Source organism: Heterodontus francisci, chromosome 14, assembly GCF_036365525.1.
Source record: "Heterodontus francisci isolate sHetFra1 chromosome 14, sHetFra1.hap1, whole genome shotgun sequence".
NCBI lineage: Eukaryota > Metazoa > Chordata > Chondrichthyes > Heterodontiformes > Heterodontidae > Heterodontus > Heterodontus francisci.
The window spans coordinates 107,740,468-107,755,032 of NC_090384.1; the positions used below are offsets into that span (position 1 = coordinate 107,740,468).

The 14,565-nt window shown below is 45.2% G+C and overlaps 1 protein-coding gene across 10 annotated transcripts in view; it reads left to right on the plus strand.

Annotated features, from left to right (window-relative positions):
• lrrc56 (leucine rich repeat containing 56) overlaps positions 1 to 14,565 on the plus strand; it is a 222,911-nt gene that overhangs the window by 114,254 nt on the left and 94,092 nt on the right. For all 10 annotated transcript variants that reach the window (XM_068046725.1, XM_068046723.1, XM_068046727.1 and 7 more), the window contains one exon: positions 7,438 to 7,534. In XM_068046725.1, coding sequence (XP_067902826.1) covers positions 7,438 to 7,534 — 97 coding nt within the window. The remainder of the gene's footprint in view (positions 1 to 7,437; positions 7,535 to 14,565) is intronic.

A 14,565-nucleotide genomic window follows, 5' to 3' on the forward strand; every position in this document is an offset into this window, starting at 1 on the left:
TTCTTTGCTGCAGAGCACAGTATCTATTCCCCTAACTATGCTATTCCCTATTACAACTACATTTCTCTTTTCTCCCCCCACTTGAATGGCGTTCTGAACCACAGTGCTGTGGTCAGTTCGTTCATCCTCCCTGCAGTCTGTGCCGTGGTCCTCATCGGGAGCAAGAACCTCGTATCTATTGGATAAGGGCACTGGCTGAGGCTCCTGCAAAGCTAAATTCTGGATCCCCATACCTGCCTCACTCGCAGTCACACCCTCCAGTCCCTGAGCACAGTCCAGATTTGATGTAATTAATCTAAGGGGTGTGACTGTCTCCTGAAACACAGTGTCCAGGTAAATCTCCCCCTCCCTGATGTGTCGCAGTGTCCGCAGTTTGGACTCCAGCTCATCAACTCTGAGCCGAAGTTCCTCGAGCAGCCTACACTTGCTGCAGATGTGCTCACCGTGGATCGCACCGGCGTCCACCAGCTCCCACATACTACAGCTGTAACACATCACCTGCCCAGCCATCTCTATTCCATTTAATTAATTAATTTGGATCTCAGTATTTTTTTTAAAATGAATTATTTAACCTGTAATGACGTCGCCTGATTTAAATCACTTGGCCAAAACAAAAAACAGACACAGAAGAAATACCCACCAACCACTTACCAGCTCTCCTGTGATGTCACACTTTGATTTTTGTTGGTCAAGCAGGTCCACTGTTCTTGCTCTCACCGCCGCCGCTGCTTCTGGTCTCGGGTCTCGGCTCTTTTACATCCCGGCTCCTCTCGCCTGTTCCCGCTCTCGCTACCGCATCTGTGTAGTCTTAGTGAAGTGAGGTTACAGCATAGGTAATAATTGGACCAGGAAGAACTGTAGGGTGCCAAAGAGAAGAAGACATTGTGATGGGAGTGGGAAGAGATAGAATAGGGTAGAGGTTGATTGAGTGGGGTTAGAGGCTACAGGATGGAATGTAAAGAAGGCTCAAAGACTGCAGAGAGAGAATAGTAAAAGGGGGTTAGTGAAGGTAGACCCGGGAGGAAAGTAAGAAGCAGCCAGTGGGAGCAGCAGAGGTAAGATTACATAAACATATAGAAAATAGGAGCAGGAGTAAGCCATTCGGCCCTTCGAGCCTGCTCTGCCATTCATTATGATCATGGCTGATCATCCAACTCAGTAACCTGTTCCCGCCTTCTCCCCATATCCTTTGATCCCTTTTGCCCCAAGAGCTATATCTAACTCCTTCTTGAAAACATACAATGTTTTGGCCTCGACTGCTTTCTTTGGTACCGCATTCCACAGGCTCACCACTCTCTGGGTGAAGAAATTTCTCTTCATCTCAGTCCTGAAAGGTTTACCCTGTATCCGTAGACTATGACCCCTGGTTCTGGACTCCCCCACCATCGGAAACATCCTTCCTGCATCTACCCTGTCAAGTCCTCTTAGAATTTTATAGGTTTCTATGAGATCCCCCCCAACTCTTCTGAACTCCAGCGAATATAATCTTAACCGACTCAATCTTTCCTCATACGTCAGTCCCGCCCTCCCAGGAATCAGTCTGGTAAACCTTCACTGCACTCCCTCTATCGCAGGAACATCCTTCCTCAGATAAGGAGACCAAAACTGCACACAATATTCCAGGTGTGGCCTCACCAAGGTCTTGCATAATTGCAGTAAGACATCCCTGCTCCTGTACTCGAATCCTCTCGCTATGAAGGCCAACATACCATTTGCCTTTTTTTACCGCCTGTTGCACCTGCATGCTTGCCTTCAGTGACTGGTGTAGGAGAACACCCAGGTCTCGCTGCATATTCCCCTCTCTTAGTTTATAGCCGTTCAAATAATAATCTGCCTTCCTGTTTTTGCTACCAAAGTGGATAACCTCACATTTATCCACATTGTACTGCATCTGCCATGCATTTGCCCACTCACTTAACTTGTGCAAATCACCCTGAAGCCTCTCTGCATCCTCCTCACAACTCGCCCTCCCACCCAGTTTTGTGTCACCTGCAAATTTGGATTTATTACATTTAGTTCCCTCAACTAAATCATTAATGTATGTTGTGAATAGCTGTGGTCCTAGCACCGATCCCTGTGGTACCCCACTAGTCACTGCCTGCCATTTGAAAAAAGACCCATTTATTCCTACTCTTTGTTTCCTGTCTGCCAACCAGTTCTCTATCCATGTCAGTACCATACCCCCAATCCCATGTGCTTGAATTTTACACGCTTAGTTGCAGTTCATCCATGTGCTCTTTAAATGTTTTCCATTGCCTATCCACCGTCATCCCTTTAAGTAACATTTCTCAATCCATCATAGCCAACTCGCACCTCATACCTTCGTCGTTTCCTTTATTAAGATTCAGGATCCTAGTCTCAGAATCAACTACGTCACTCTCCATCTTGATGAAGAATTCTATTATATTATGGTCACTCATCCCCAAGGGGTCTCGCACAACTAGATTGTCAATTATTCCACTCTCATTACACAATACCCAGTCTAGGATGGCCTGTTCTCTAGTTAGTTCCTCAACATATTAGTCCACAACGCCATCCCGTATACACGCCAAGAATTCCTCCTCTACGGTATTGTGACTAATTTGACTTGCCCAATCTAGATGCAGATTAAAGTCACCCATAATTACAAATGTTCCTTTATCGCATGTGTCTCTAATTTCCTGCTTAATGCCATTCCCAACATCAACACTGCAGTTTGGGGGTCTATATACAACCACCACTAACGTTTTTGCCCCTTAGTGTTTCTCAGCTCTACCCATACAGATTCCACATCGTCAAAACTAATATCCTTCCTCACTATTGCATTAATTTCCTCTTTTCACTAGCAATGCAACTCCACTGCCTTTTGCTTTTTGCCTGTCCTTCCTAAATACTGACTACCCCAGGATGTTCATTTCCCATCCCTGGTCACCCTGCAGCCATGTCTCTGTAATCCCGACTATATCGTACCCGTTTACATTTATTTGCGCAATTAATTCATCCACTTTATTGTGAATGCTCCGCGCGTTATGGCACAAACCCTTAAAGCTTGTCTTTTTAACATTACTTGTCCTCTTCCCATTATTTTTCACTGTGGCCTTGTTTGATTCTGGCCCTTGATTTCTATGCCTATCACTTTTCTTATTCCCCTTACTGTCTTTTGTTTTTGTCTTTGATCCCTCCTCCTCTGACTCCTTGCAAAGGTTTCCAGGTATAAACAGAGTGGGTACAAGGGGAGTGGGTGGAATTTCCAACTTTCCTATTTGTAAAGCGCCTCTCACCTGCATGTTTTTTATTCAGAGTGCCTGGCATTGATTATGGGGAAAGCGCGGGGTGAGAGGCCCCTATAAAGTTCCCAGCCAGGGTGCACTATTACTGGACTAACGAGTTGGGAGAGTGAAGTGGAAACACTCATGTGGAGGTCAGGGCAGCTGTATGGTCACAGGAAGAAAGGCCTACAAAATCTTTGTGGCCTGAGTGGGCAAAATATCAAAGATGAACCCCCCCAAAGTTCCAAAAGATCAATCTGTGAGACAGGATTGGGCAGAAATTATGTTGTCTTGATGGCCAAATGGCTGGATGAGAAGTTCTGGCTCAAGGGAAGCAAGTTAAATTGTTTTTAAAAATTATATCTGTAAAACCTTTAAAAGGCTCCACCACCTCCTCATCCAGTGGAAACCCAACATGGTGGCTATTCAGAGCTGGGAAAAGACACCAAACCGTGGTGCAGTGTCTCCCAGCGGTCAAAGCTTGCAGCTGCACCCTGAGTGAAAGCAATTCTTAAAATTTTATGACCACAGAGTATCACGTTAATGGTAAAATCATATTTAAAATATGACCAGACAGGTGTCACTAAATGTATAACAGGTGTGGACATAATTAACATTGAAAATTCCATAGGGACTGTTGACTTAAGACTTCTGAATGGAGAAATGACGACCTACCATAGAATCTTAGAGCACCAAAGGAGGCCATTTGGTCCATCCTGTCTGTACCGATGCTTTGAAAGAGCTATCCATTTATCCCACTGCCCTGCTCTTTCCCAATAGTCATGTAATTTATTTTTCCTTTTCAAGTATTTATTCAATTCCCTTTTGAAAGTTATTATTGATTCTGCTTTCACTGTCATTTCAGGCAGTGCATTCCAGACTGCAACAGTGTTAATCGTTCCTCTATTTTTATCTGGAAGGCCTTGATAATAAGTGCAGTGCTGCATACCATTTGTGTCATTTCTTTCAATACTTAATGACTTTGATTCAGCAATTTTATTAACTATCAGACTTTGCAGCTGAATTATCAAATCCTTGTACAGCAGTCTCTTGCTGGAACATCCTTGATGTTTTGTGACCTTGAACATAATGCACACTATTTGTGGCTCTGTCGCTACCAGAGAACCATATAAAACACAACTTCTGTCTGACAGTGAAAGACTATTACAGAGAATCCCTGCTACGGGACTCTTCAGTACTTTTATCTTTCTTGCCATGCAGAATTTTGAATATTCATATCTGCTTTAAGTGTATTACCCATGGCCAGCTTGCCTAAAGTTAAATGAATGTGTAATTTCTCTCATTTGACATATCCGACATGTGCATGAGCAGTTGGGAGAAAGACTTCAGAAACTCACGGTACAGAGGCACGTACTTTAGAGGCTTGCTCAGGTCAGGAAAAAAGAACCCAACCGAACCACCACGGACCAGAGCCCGAGATGGCCCGAGTCCCTCCGATTTTGTCCCGAGCCCGACCCAACCATCCCTTTACTTACCTTCAGACTTGGAATCGCCACAATGCTGCAGCGCATGCGCGATGAGGTCATAGTGACATCACTCACTCACTGCGCAGGCTCAGTTTCGTCCCGGATTCCCAGCTCAGGTAAGTCTTTTTTAATTTCAATACTTAGCAACAGAGCACTTACCATGCGTGTCCGGCCTGACCCGACCTGACTAGACCTGGACTCGGTCCGACCTGACCTGAGTCCGAACGCAGTACCCTGAAGGTGGGCCTGACCCGATCCGAACCCGACACATGTCGTCAGGTTCGGGTTGGGTAGTAGGCCTCTAATGTACTTGCCAGATTCAGCAACTACCACATTACCACCAATTGCTAGCTAGCATTCTAATTGGTAGTTGGCACCAAAAATCGTGACAACAGGAGCTGCACACAGACGCAATATTCAAGAACAACAACTTAATTATATAATGCCTTTAACATGATAAAACATCCCATGGCACTTCATAGAATATTTTAAAACAAATATTGATACCTAACCATGTAAGGAGCTATTAGGTCAGATGACCAAAAGCTTGGTCAAAGAGGTAGGCTTTAAGGAGTATCTTAAAGGAGGGAAGAGAGGCAGAGGGGTTTAGGGAGGGTATTCCGGAGCTAGGGGGCCTAGACAACTGAAGGCATGGCCACCAATGGTGAGCAATTAAAATCAGGGATGCCCAAAAGGCTAGAATTAGAGGAGCGCAGAGATCTCGGAGAGTTGTGGGGCTGGAGGAGATTACAGAGAGAGGGAAGGGTGAAGCCATGGAAGGATTTGAAAACAAGGATGAGAAGTTTAAAATCAAGATGTCGCTTGACTGGGAGCCAATGTATGTCAGCAAGCACAGGGGTGATAGGTGAACGGGACTTGGTGCGAGTTAAGACACGGGCAGCAGAATTTTGGATGACCTCAAGTTTGCGGAAGGTAGAATATGAGAGACCAGCCAGCAGTGTGTTGGAATAGTCAAGTCTAGAGGTATCGAAGGCATGAGTGTTTCAGCAGCAGATGAGCTGAGACTGGGGCGATGTTATGGAGGTGGAAATGGGTGGTCTTAGTGATGGTGTGATTGAGAACAGAAGCTCATCTCGGTGTCAAGTGTGACACCAAGGTTGCAAACAGCCTGGCTTAATCTCAGACCATTACCAGAGAGAGGGATGGAGTTAGCTAGGGAACAGAATTTGGAGCAGAGACTGAAAACAATGGCTTCAGTCTTCCCAATATTTAAGTGAAGGAAATTTCTTCTCATCCAGTACTGGATGCCAGATAAGCAGTCTTTCCATAACCCTGTACCTCCCCATATAATTATCGAGTATAACAGTCACTAGAGCAACCTTCTAGGCATGCAGGAAACTTTGCAACACAGTGAGAAGTATAAAAGCACCATTCCCACAATATATTCTGGCAGACCTCAATTATCTGAGAGCAAGATTCTCAGAATTCTTGGCGTTTTGAGCAATTGCTTAAACTGTGTCTCACAGTTCATGGCATCATTTGGACACCTTGAGTGTGTTGCAACTTTGTTATGTCTGACTGTGTCTTGCTGCAGTGAAAATGTGCAATATGAATTGGGTTTCTGCCTTATTCCAGTCTCCCATGCTATGTTGGAATTGTCTGAAAACATTTTCAATGTTGCCAGCACTCGCCACTGATTAATCATTGTCCACCATCTCCTTATTTGCATAGTTTGTGGAACTGGGAGGTAGGAAGAGAGCAATTTCTTTTCTATCCTGGCTACGCTTCTGAATTGTGCACATCAAAACAATAGTGCAAAATCTAGAAATCAATAGTGAAATAGTGAGTGCTGGCATCACTCCATTCGAGTCTTTAACTTTCTGCTAGATTACAAATGTACTCCTGGGTTTAGCTGGCTTTTTATTACCTTCCTACTGTACATTAGCATCACTGTGCGATAAGCTATTATTCAAGTGGTTATGGATTCAAATATCACTCCAGTCACTTGAGTACAAAACCTACAATGACATTTCAGGCCAGTGCTGAGGGAGTGCTGTATTGTCAGAGGTGCTATCTTTCGGTTGCAACGTTAAATTGAAGCCCCATCTGCTTGTTCAGGCAGAGTTGAATGATCCCATGAAATTATTTGAAGAGAGTTCTCCTGGTATCCTGGCTCATATTTATTCCTCAATCAGCACCACCAAAACTAGATCATTTATTTATTTGCTCTTCATGGGATCTTGCTGTATGCAAGTTGGCTGACATGTTTGCCTGCAGAACAGCAATAACTTTTAGAACTCTCCAACTCTTTTTCTCCATTAAAGCCATCTCAAGATATCTCTTTAACCAAGTTTTTGTTTATCTCTGAATTTCTCCTTTCCAGCTTGTTCTCCTTTGCGAAACACATTTGTATATGTCTTAAGTGAAATAAATTATGCAAATGAAAGTTGTTGCTGTTATTTTTGGCTATATTTATATTGGCTGTGAAGCACTTTGGGACATCCTGAAGGTGTAAAAGGTTCTATATAAATGTCCGTTTGTTTGTTCTTTATTGGCCGTAAGTAAGGCAATAAGAATTCTTTGGTATGAACGCTCCTGGGTTGCTTCCAATAATTACTCCAACAGAATGAAATGTTGAGAGTTTTTTCTGCAAGTTATCAAAATAAGATTTAGGTTCCAATGGTTTAGAAATTGCCAAGTAGAAATAATTGATTTTCCATTTTCTCCAAATGAATGTCCAGGGATCTTGGGACATCATTAACAAAACTGCAGGTGCTCTGGATGGCTCGCTGTGGACTAACAGACTTGGATGGAATTCCTTCTTTCTGTTCTTTAAAGGTAACTGATTTGTGAAGTGATTCTTAAGACAGTAATCATGGTGCAATATGAAGTTATGATGTTATAACTGATCAGGTCCATAAATTATTTGTCTATTTTTAAGGCAAGGGAACTAAAGGCATTCAGCAATGAGGAAAAGCTAGCTACTTTGGGACTATTCTCTCTTAAAAACATATTACGGATGGGTGATTTGATAAACGTAATTTAGATTATACAGCAGCTCACCTTAGTTCAACAGCACCTCCACTGCCATATGGAGACTGAACAAGTTCCTGTCAGCAAATAGGATTCTGGCTTAATAGAGTCTGTTAATCAAAAGCTTACAGCAGAAAAGGATACCATTCGTCCCTTTGTGTCTTGTCAGCTCTTTGCTAGGACAATCCCAAACTAATCCCACTGCCCTGCTCTCTCCCCATAGCCCTATATCAATCCCAAACTAATCCCACTGCCCTGCTCTCTCCCCATAGCCCTATATCAATCCCAAACTAATCCCACTGCCCCGCTCTCTCCCCATAGCCCTGTATCAATCCCAAACTAATCCCACTGCCCCGCTCTCTCCCCATAGCCCTGTATCAATCCCAAACTAATCCCACTGCCCTGCTCTCTCCCCATAGCCCTGTATCAATCCCAAACTAATCCCACTGCCCTGCTCTCTCCCCATAGCCTTGTATCAATCCCAAACTAATCCCACTGCTTCACTCTCTCCCCATAGCCTTGTATCAATCCCAAACTAATCCACTGCCCCGCTCTCTCCCAATATCCCTGTATCAATGCCATACTGATCCCAATACCTAACTTTCTCCCAATAGCCCTTGTATCAATCCCAAACTAATCCCACTGCCCTGCTCTCTCCCCATAGCCCTATATCAATCCCAAACTAATCCCACTGCTTCACTCTCTCCCCATAGCCTTGTATCAATCCCAAACTAATCCACTGCCCCGCTCTCTCCCAATATCCCTGTATCAATGCCATACTGATCCCAATACCTAACTTTCTCCCAATAGCCCTTGTATCAATCCCAAACTAATCCCACTGCCCTTCTCTCTCCCCATAGCCCTATATCAATCCCAAACTAATCCCACTGCCCTGCTCTCTCCCCATAGCCCTATATCAATCCCAAACTAATCCCACTGCTTCACTCTCTCCCCATAGCCTTGTATCAATCCCAAACTAATCCACTGCCCCGCTCTCTCCTAATATCCCTGTATCAATGCCATACTGATCCCAATACCTAACTTTCTCCCAATAGCCCTTGTATCAATCCCAAACTAATCCCACTGCCCTTCTCTCTCCCCATAGCTCTATATCAATCCCAAACTAATCCCACTGTCCCTCTCCCCATAACCTTTTATCAATCCCAAACAGAATTTAAAAGCAGAGAAGTGATGTTAAACTTGTATGGAACCTTGGCGAGATCACACTTAGAGTACTGTGCACAGTTCTGGTCACCATATTATAAAAAGAATATAGAGACACTGGAGAGAGTGCAAAAAAGATAAACAAAGATAGTACTAGAAGTGAGAGGGCATAAATGTAAGATAGTCACTAATAAATCAAAACAGAGTGCAGGCTGCAAGCTGAGTGTGGAGATACAAGCTTTGTGAGTGGGGATTTTAAGTGTCGTTATCTTTCTAAAAATCTGGTCTGCAGTTAGCATTTAATTGGAATTTACCCTCGAGATAAAGTAGGGTTAAGAAAGTAAAGTAAATTTTTGCCAGTCTTTGGCAAGGATTAACAGACTCTACTGCAGAGTAGCTGACCCAGTCCAATCTGGTTAAATAAAAACACAAAGTGCTAGAAATACTCAGCAGGTCAGGCAGCATCTGTGAAGAGAGAAGCAGAGTTAACGTTTCAGGTCTGTGACCTTTCATCAGAATCGGATTCATCAGAATTCATCCACTCTGGTTGCTGCAGTTTCAGTTTCAAAAAGTATAAGTATAGAGGTCTGGATGCAGCCTGCAAATGGTGTACAGATTGCAAGCTGAGTGTGCAGATACAAGTTTAGTGAGTGGTGAGTTTGGTGAAGTGGGGAGGACGTGCTCTTTTTTTTCTACTTTTTTAACACCTCCAGTATTTGGTTCTTGCTTCGGTGCAGTGGAAGGAGCTGGTTGGTGAGTACCTGGTAAGTTATTCTACTTATAATAAATAGTCTGTAAACTTAAGATATGGCAGGGCAGCTCAGCCGAATGGAATGTACAGCCTGGGCGTGTGGGAAGTCATGGACGCACCATGTGTCATCGACAAACACATCTGCAGGAGGTGTCACTGGCTGCACAAGCTTGAGCTCTGTCTTTCGGAACTCGAGCGGCGGCTGGAGTCACTGTGGTGCATCCGCGAGGCTGAGAACTACGTGGGTGGCACGTTTAGGAGGTGGTCATACCACAGGTTAGGAGCATGCAGGCGGATAGGGAATAGATGACCACCAGGCAGTCTAAGAGAACCAGGAAGGTAGTGCAGGAGTCCCCTGAGACAATCTCGTTTGCTAATTGATTTTCCATTTCGGATACTGGTGAGGGTGATGGTTCCTCAGAGGAGTGCAGTCAGAGCCAAGTTTGTGGCACCACAAGTGGCTCAGCTGCACAGGAGGGGAGGAAGAAGAGTGGAAGAGCAGTAGTGATTTTTTTTTTATTCGTTCATGGGATGTGGGCATCGCTGGCCAGGCCAGTATTTATTGCCCATCCCTAATTGCCCTTGAGAAGGCAATGGTGAGGTGCCTTCTTGAACCGCTGCAGTCCATGTGGGGTAGGTACATCCACAGTGCTAGCGGTTAGATACAACTGAGTGGCTTGCTAGGCCATTTCAGAGGGCATGTAAGAGTCAACCACATTGCTGTGGGTCTGGAGACACATGTAGGCCAGACCAGGTAAGGACAGCAGATTTCCTTCCCTGAAGGACATTAGTGAATCAGAAGGGTTTTTACAACAATCGACAATGGTTTCATGGCCATCATTAGACCCTTGCTTTTCCTGATATATATTAATGACCTAGACCTTGGTGTGCAGGGCACAATTTGAGTTTGCAGATGATACGAAACTTGGAAGCATTGTGAACTGAGGAGGATAGTGTAGAACTTCAAAAGGACATAGACAAGTTGGTGGAATGAACAGACAAGTGGCAGATGAAATTCAATGCAGAGAAACGTGAGGTGATTTCATTTTGGTAGGAATAACATGGAGAGACAATAGAAAACAAAGGGTTCAATTCTAAAGGGGTTGCAGGAGTAGAGGGACCTGGGTGTATGTGTGCATACACATTAACGGTGGCAGGGCAGGTTAAGAGAGCGGTTAATAAAGCATACAGTATCCTGGGCTTTATGAATAGGGACATAGAATACAAGAGCACAGAAGTTATGTTGAACCTGTACAAGACATTAGTTCGGCCTCAGCTGGAGCATTACATCCAGTTCTGGGTGCCGCACGTTAGAAAAGATGTGAGAGCGTTGGAGAGAGTACAGAAAAGAGGTTATAGGAAGGGGCGGCGCAGTGGTTAGCACCGCAGCCTCACAGCTCCAGCGACCCGGGTTCAATTCCGGGTACTGCCTGTGTGGAGTTTGCAAGTTCTCCCTGTGTTTGCGTGGGTTTCCTCCGGGTGCTCCGGTTTCCTCCCACATGCCAAAGACTTGCAGGTTGATAGGTAAATTGGCCATTAGCAATTGCCCCTAGTATAGGTAGGTGGTAGGGAGGATATAGGGACAGGTGGGGATGTGGTAGGAATATGGGATTAGTATAGGATTAGTATAAATGGGTGGTTGATGGTCGGCACAGACTCGGTGGGCCGAAGGGCCTGTTTCAGTGCTGTATCTCTAAACTAGGAGGAACTTAGAACAGTCATCATCACTAGGGAAAAAGTACTGAGCAAACTATTGGGATTGAAGGCAGACAAGTCCCCAGGGCCTGATGGCCTACATCCTAGGGTCTAAAAGGAAGTGGCAGCGGAGATAGTGGATCCATTGGTTATAATATTCCAAAATTCCCTGGATGCGGGAAAGGTTCCAGTGGATTGGAAAAATGCTAATATAATGCCCTTATTCAAAAAACGAGGGAGGCAGAAAGTAGGACACCATAGACCAGTTAAACATCTGTTGTTGGGAAATTGTTAGAATCCATTATTAAGGAAGTAAGGCACTTCCCTTCCGGGAGCGGAGCAGAGTGGACCTTCCCTTCCGGGAGCGGAGCAGAGTGGACCTCTTCCAGCATGCCGGGGGTTTGAAAAAAAAAGCCAACAGTGACGTCAGGGGAGAGCTGCAAGCTGATTGGTTGGTGAGTCACTGCTGTTAGTGCATTTAAATATCTTTTTAAAAAAAAAAGGGGGAAGTTTTTTTTTGTTGAAGAGAAACCTCTGGTGATAAGGTGAGTACTACTAAAGTGTTTTTTAAAAATTCAGTGTCGCTTATTAAGGACTTTAGATTGTAGTGGGTAGAACAAGGCCCCTAGTGTAATTAGTATTTTTTAATTCAGGGAGTAACTAATTAATCTAAAGGTAAGTCATGACAGGAGAGCTCAGCCCCGTGATATGCTCCTCCTGCGCTATGTGGGAAATCAGGGATGCTTCCAGTGTCCCTGACAACCATGTGTGCAGGAAGTGTATCCATCTGCAGCTACTGACTACCTGCATTACGGAGATGGAGCTGCGGGTGGATTCACTGTGGAGCATCCGCGGTGCTGAGGACGTCGTGGATAGCACGGTTAGTGAGGTGGTCACACCGCAGGTTCTGCACAGGCAGAAAAGAGATGGGTGACCACCAGACGGAATAATAGGCGCAGGCAGGTAGTGCAGGAGCCCCCTGTGGCCATTCCCCTCTCAAACAGATATACCGTTTTGGATACTGTTAGGGGGGGATGACCTCCCAAGGGAAAGCAGCAACAGCCAAGTTCGTGGCACCACGGAGGGCTCTGCTGCACAGCAGAGGAAGAAAAGTGGTGGAAGAGCTGTAGTGATAGGGGATTCTATCGCAAGGGGTGCAGATAGGCTTTTCTGTGGCTGCAAACGAAACTCCAGGATGGTATGTTGCCTCCCTGGTGCTAGGGTCAAGGATGTTTTGGAGCGGCTGCAGGACATTCTGAAAGGGGAGGGTGAGCAGCCATAGGTCGTGGTCCATATTGGTACCAATGACATAGGCAGAAAGATAGATGAAATCCTGCAAAGTGAATATAGGGAGTTAGGCAGAAGGTTAAAAAGCAGGATCTCTAGGGTTGTAATCTCAGGATTACTCCCTGTGCCACGTGCTAGTGAGGGTAGGAATAGGAGGATAAGGCAAATGAATGCGTGGCTGAAGAGCTGGTGTAGGCGGGAGGGCTTCAGCTACTTGGATCATTGGGATCTCTTCTGGTGCAGAGGTGACCTGTACAAGAAGGACGGGTTGCATCTGACTTGGAAGGGGACCAATATCCTTGCGGGGAGGTTTGCTAGTACTACTCGGGAGGATTTAAACTAGTCTGGCAGGGGGTTGGGACCCAAAGTAGTAGTCTCTCCAATGAGATAGTTGAGGCAAATGTAGAGGTTAAAGCAAGCAAGTCCAGTAGGCAGGCCGGGCAGGGGCAGGACAGGGAGCATGGAAGGTCTGGTAGGCTAAACTGCATTTACTTTAATGCAAGAAGCCTTTCAGGTAAGGCAGATGAACTCAGAGCATGGATCGGTACATGAGATTGTGATATTATAGCTATTACGGAAACGTGGTTGAGGGATGGGCAGGACTGGCAGCTTCCGGCGTGACAGAGGTGGAGGTAAGAGAGGAGGGGGAGTTGCACTATTGATTAGGGAGGACATCACAGCAGTACTTAGAGAGGATATCCCGGGGGGAACGTCCAGCGAGGCCATATGGGTAGAACTTAGAAATGAGAAAGGGGTGATACTTTGATGGGATTATACTATAGGCCCCCCAATAGTCAGAGGGAAGTGGAGGAGCATATATGTAGGGAAATCACAGATAGGTGTAGGAATTATAGGGTTGTAATAGTTGGTGATTTTAACTTTCCTCATATTGACTGGGACTGCCTTAGTGCTAAGGGATCAGATGAGGAAGAATTTGTTATGTGTGTGCAGGATAGTTTTCTGAAGCAGTATGTGGATGGCCCTACTAGAGAAGGGGCTACACTCAATCTCCTCTTAGGAAATGAGGATGGGCAGGTTGTTGATGTGTCAGTAGGGGAGCACTTTGGGACCAGTGACCATAACTCTATTAGCTTCAAGATAGTCATGGAAGAGGATAGGACTGGTCCTCAGGTTGAAGTCCTAAATTTGGGGAAGGCTAATTTCGATGGCATCAGACAGTAACTCTCAAAAGTTGAATGGGAGAGGCTATTTACAGGTAAAGGGAGGTCTGGCAAGTGGGAGGCTTTTAAAAGTGAGGCGTGAAGAGTTCAAGGCCGGCATGTTCCGGTTAGATGGAAGGGCAAGGCTGGCAAGTCGAGGGAACCTTGGCTGACGAGGGATATTGAGGGTCTGGTCAAGACAAAGAAGGAGGCATATGTCAGGTATAGGCAGCTGGGATCAAGCGAGTCCCTCGAGGAGTATAGGGGATGTAGGAGTACACTTAAGAAGGAAATTAGGAGGGCGAAAAGGGGCCATGAGGTTTCTCTGGCAGATAAGATAAAGGAGAATCCTAAAAGATTCTATAAGTATATTAAGAGTAAAAGGGTAGCTAGGGAGAGAGTAGGTCCCCTTAAGGATCAGTGTGGCAATCTATGTGTGGAGCCACGGGAAATGGGTGCGGTCTTAAATGAATACTTCTCGTCTGTATTTACCGTGGAGAAGGTCATGGAAGCTAGTGAGTTCAAGGGAGGGAACAGCAATATCCTGGAGCATATCAACATTACAAAGGAGGAGGTGTTGGAGGTTTTGAAGCGCATTAAGGTGGATAAATCCCCAGGGCCTGACCAGGTGTATCCTAGGATGCTATGGGAAACGAGGGAGGAGATTGCTGGGGCCCTGGCAGAGATTTTTGTATCATCGTTAGCCACGGGTGAGGTACCGGAAGACTAGAGGATAGCTAATGTTGTGCCTTTATTTATGAAGGGCAGCAGGGATAAGC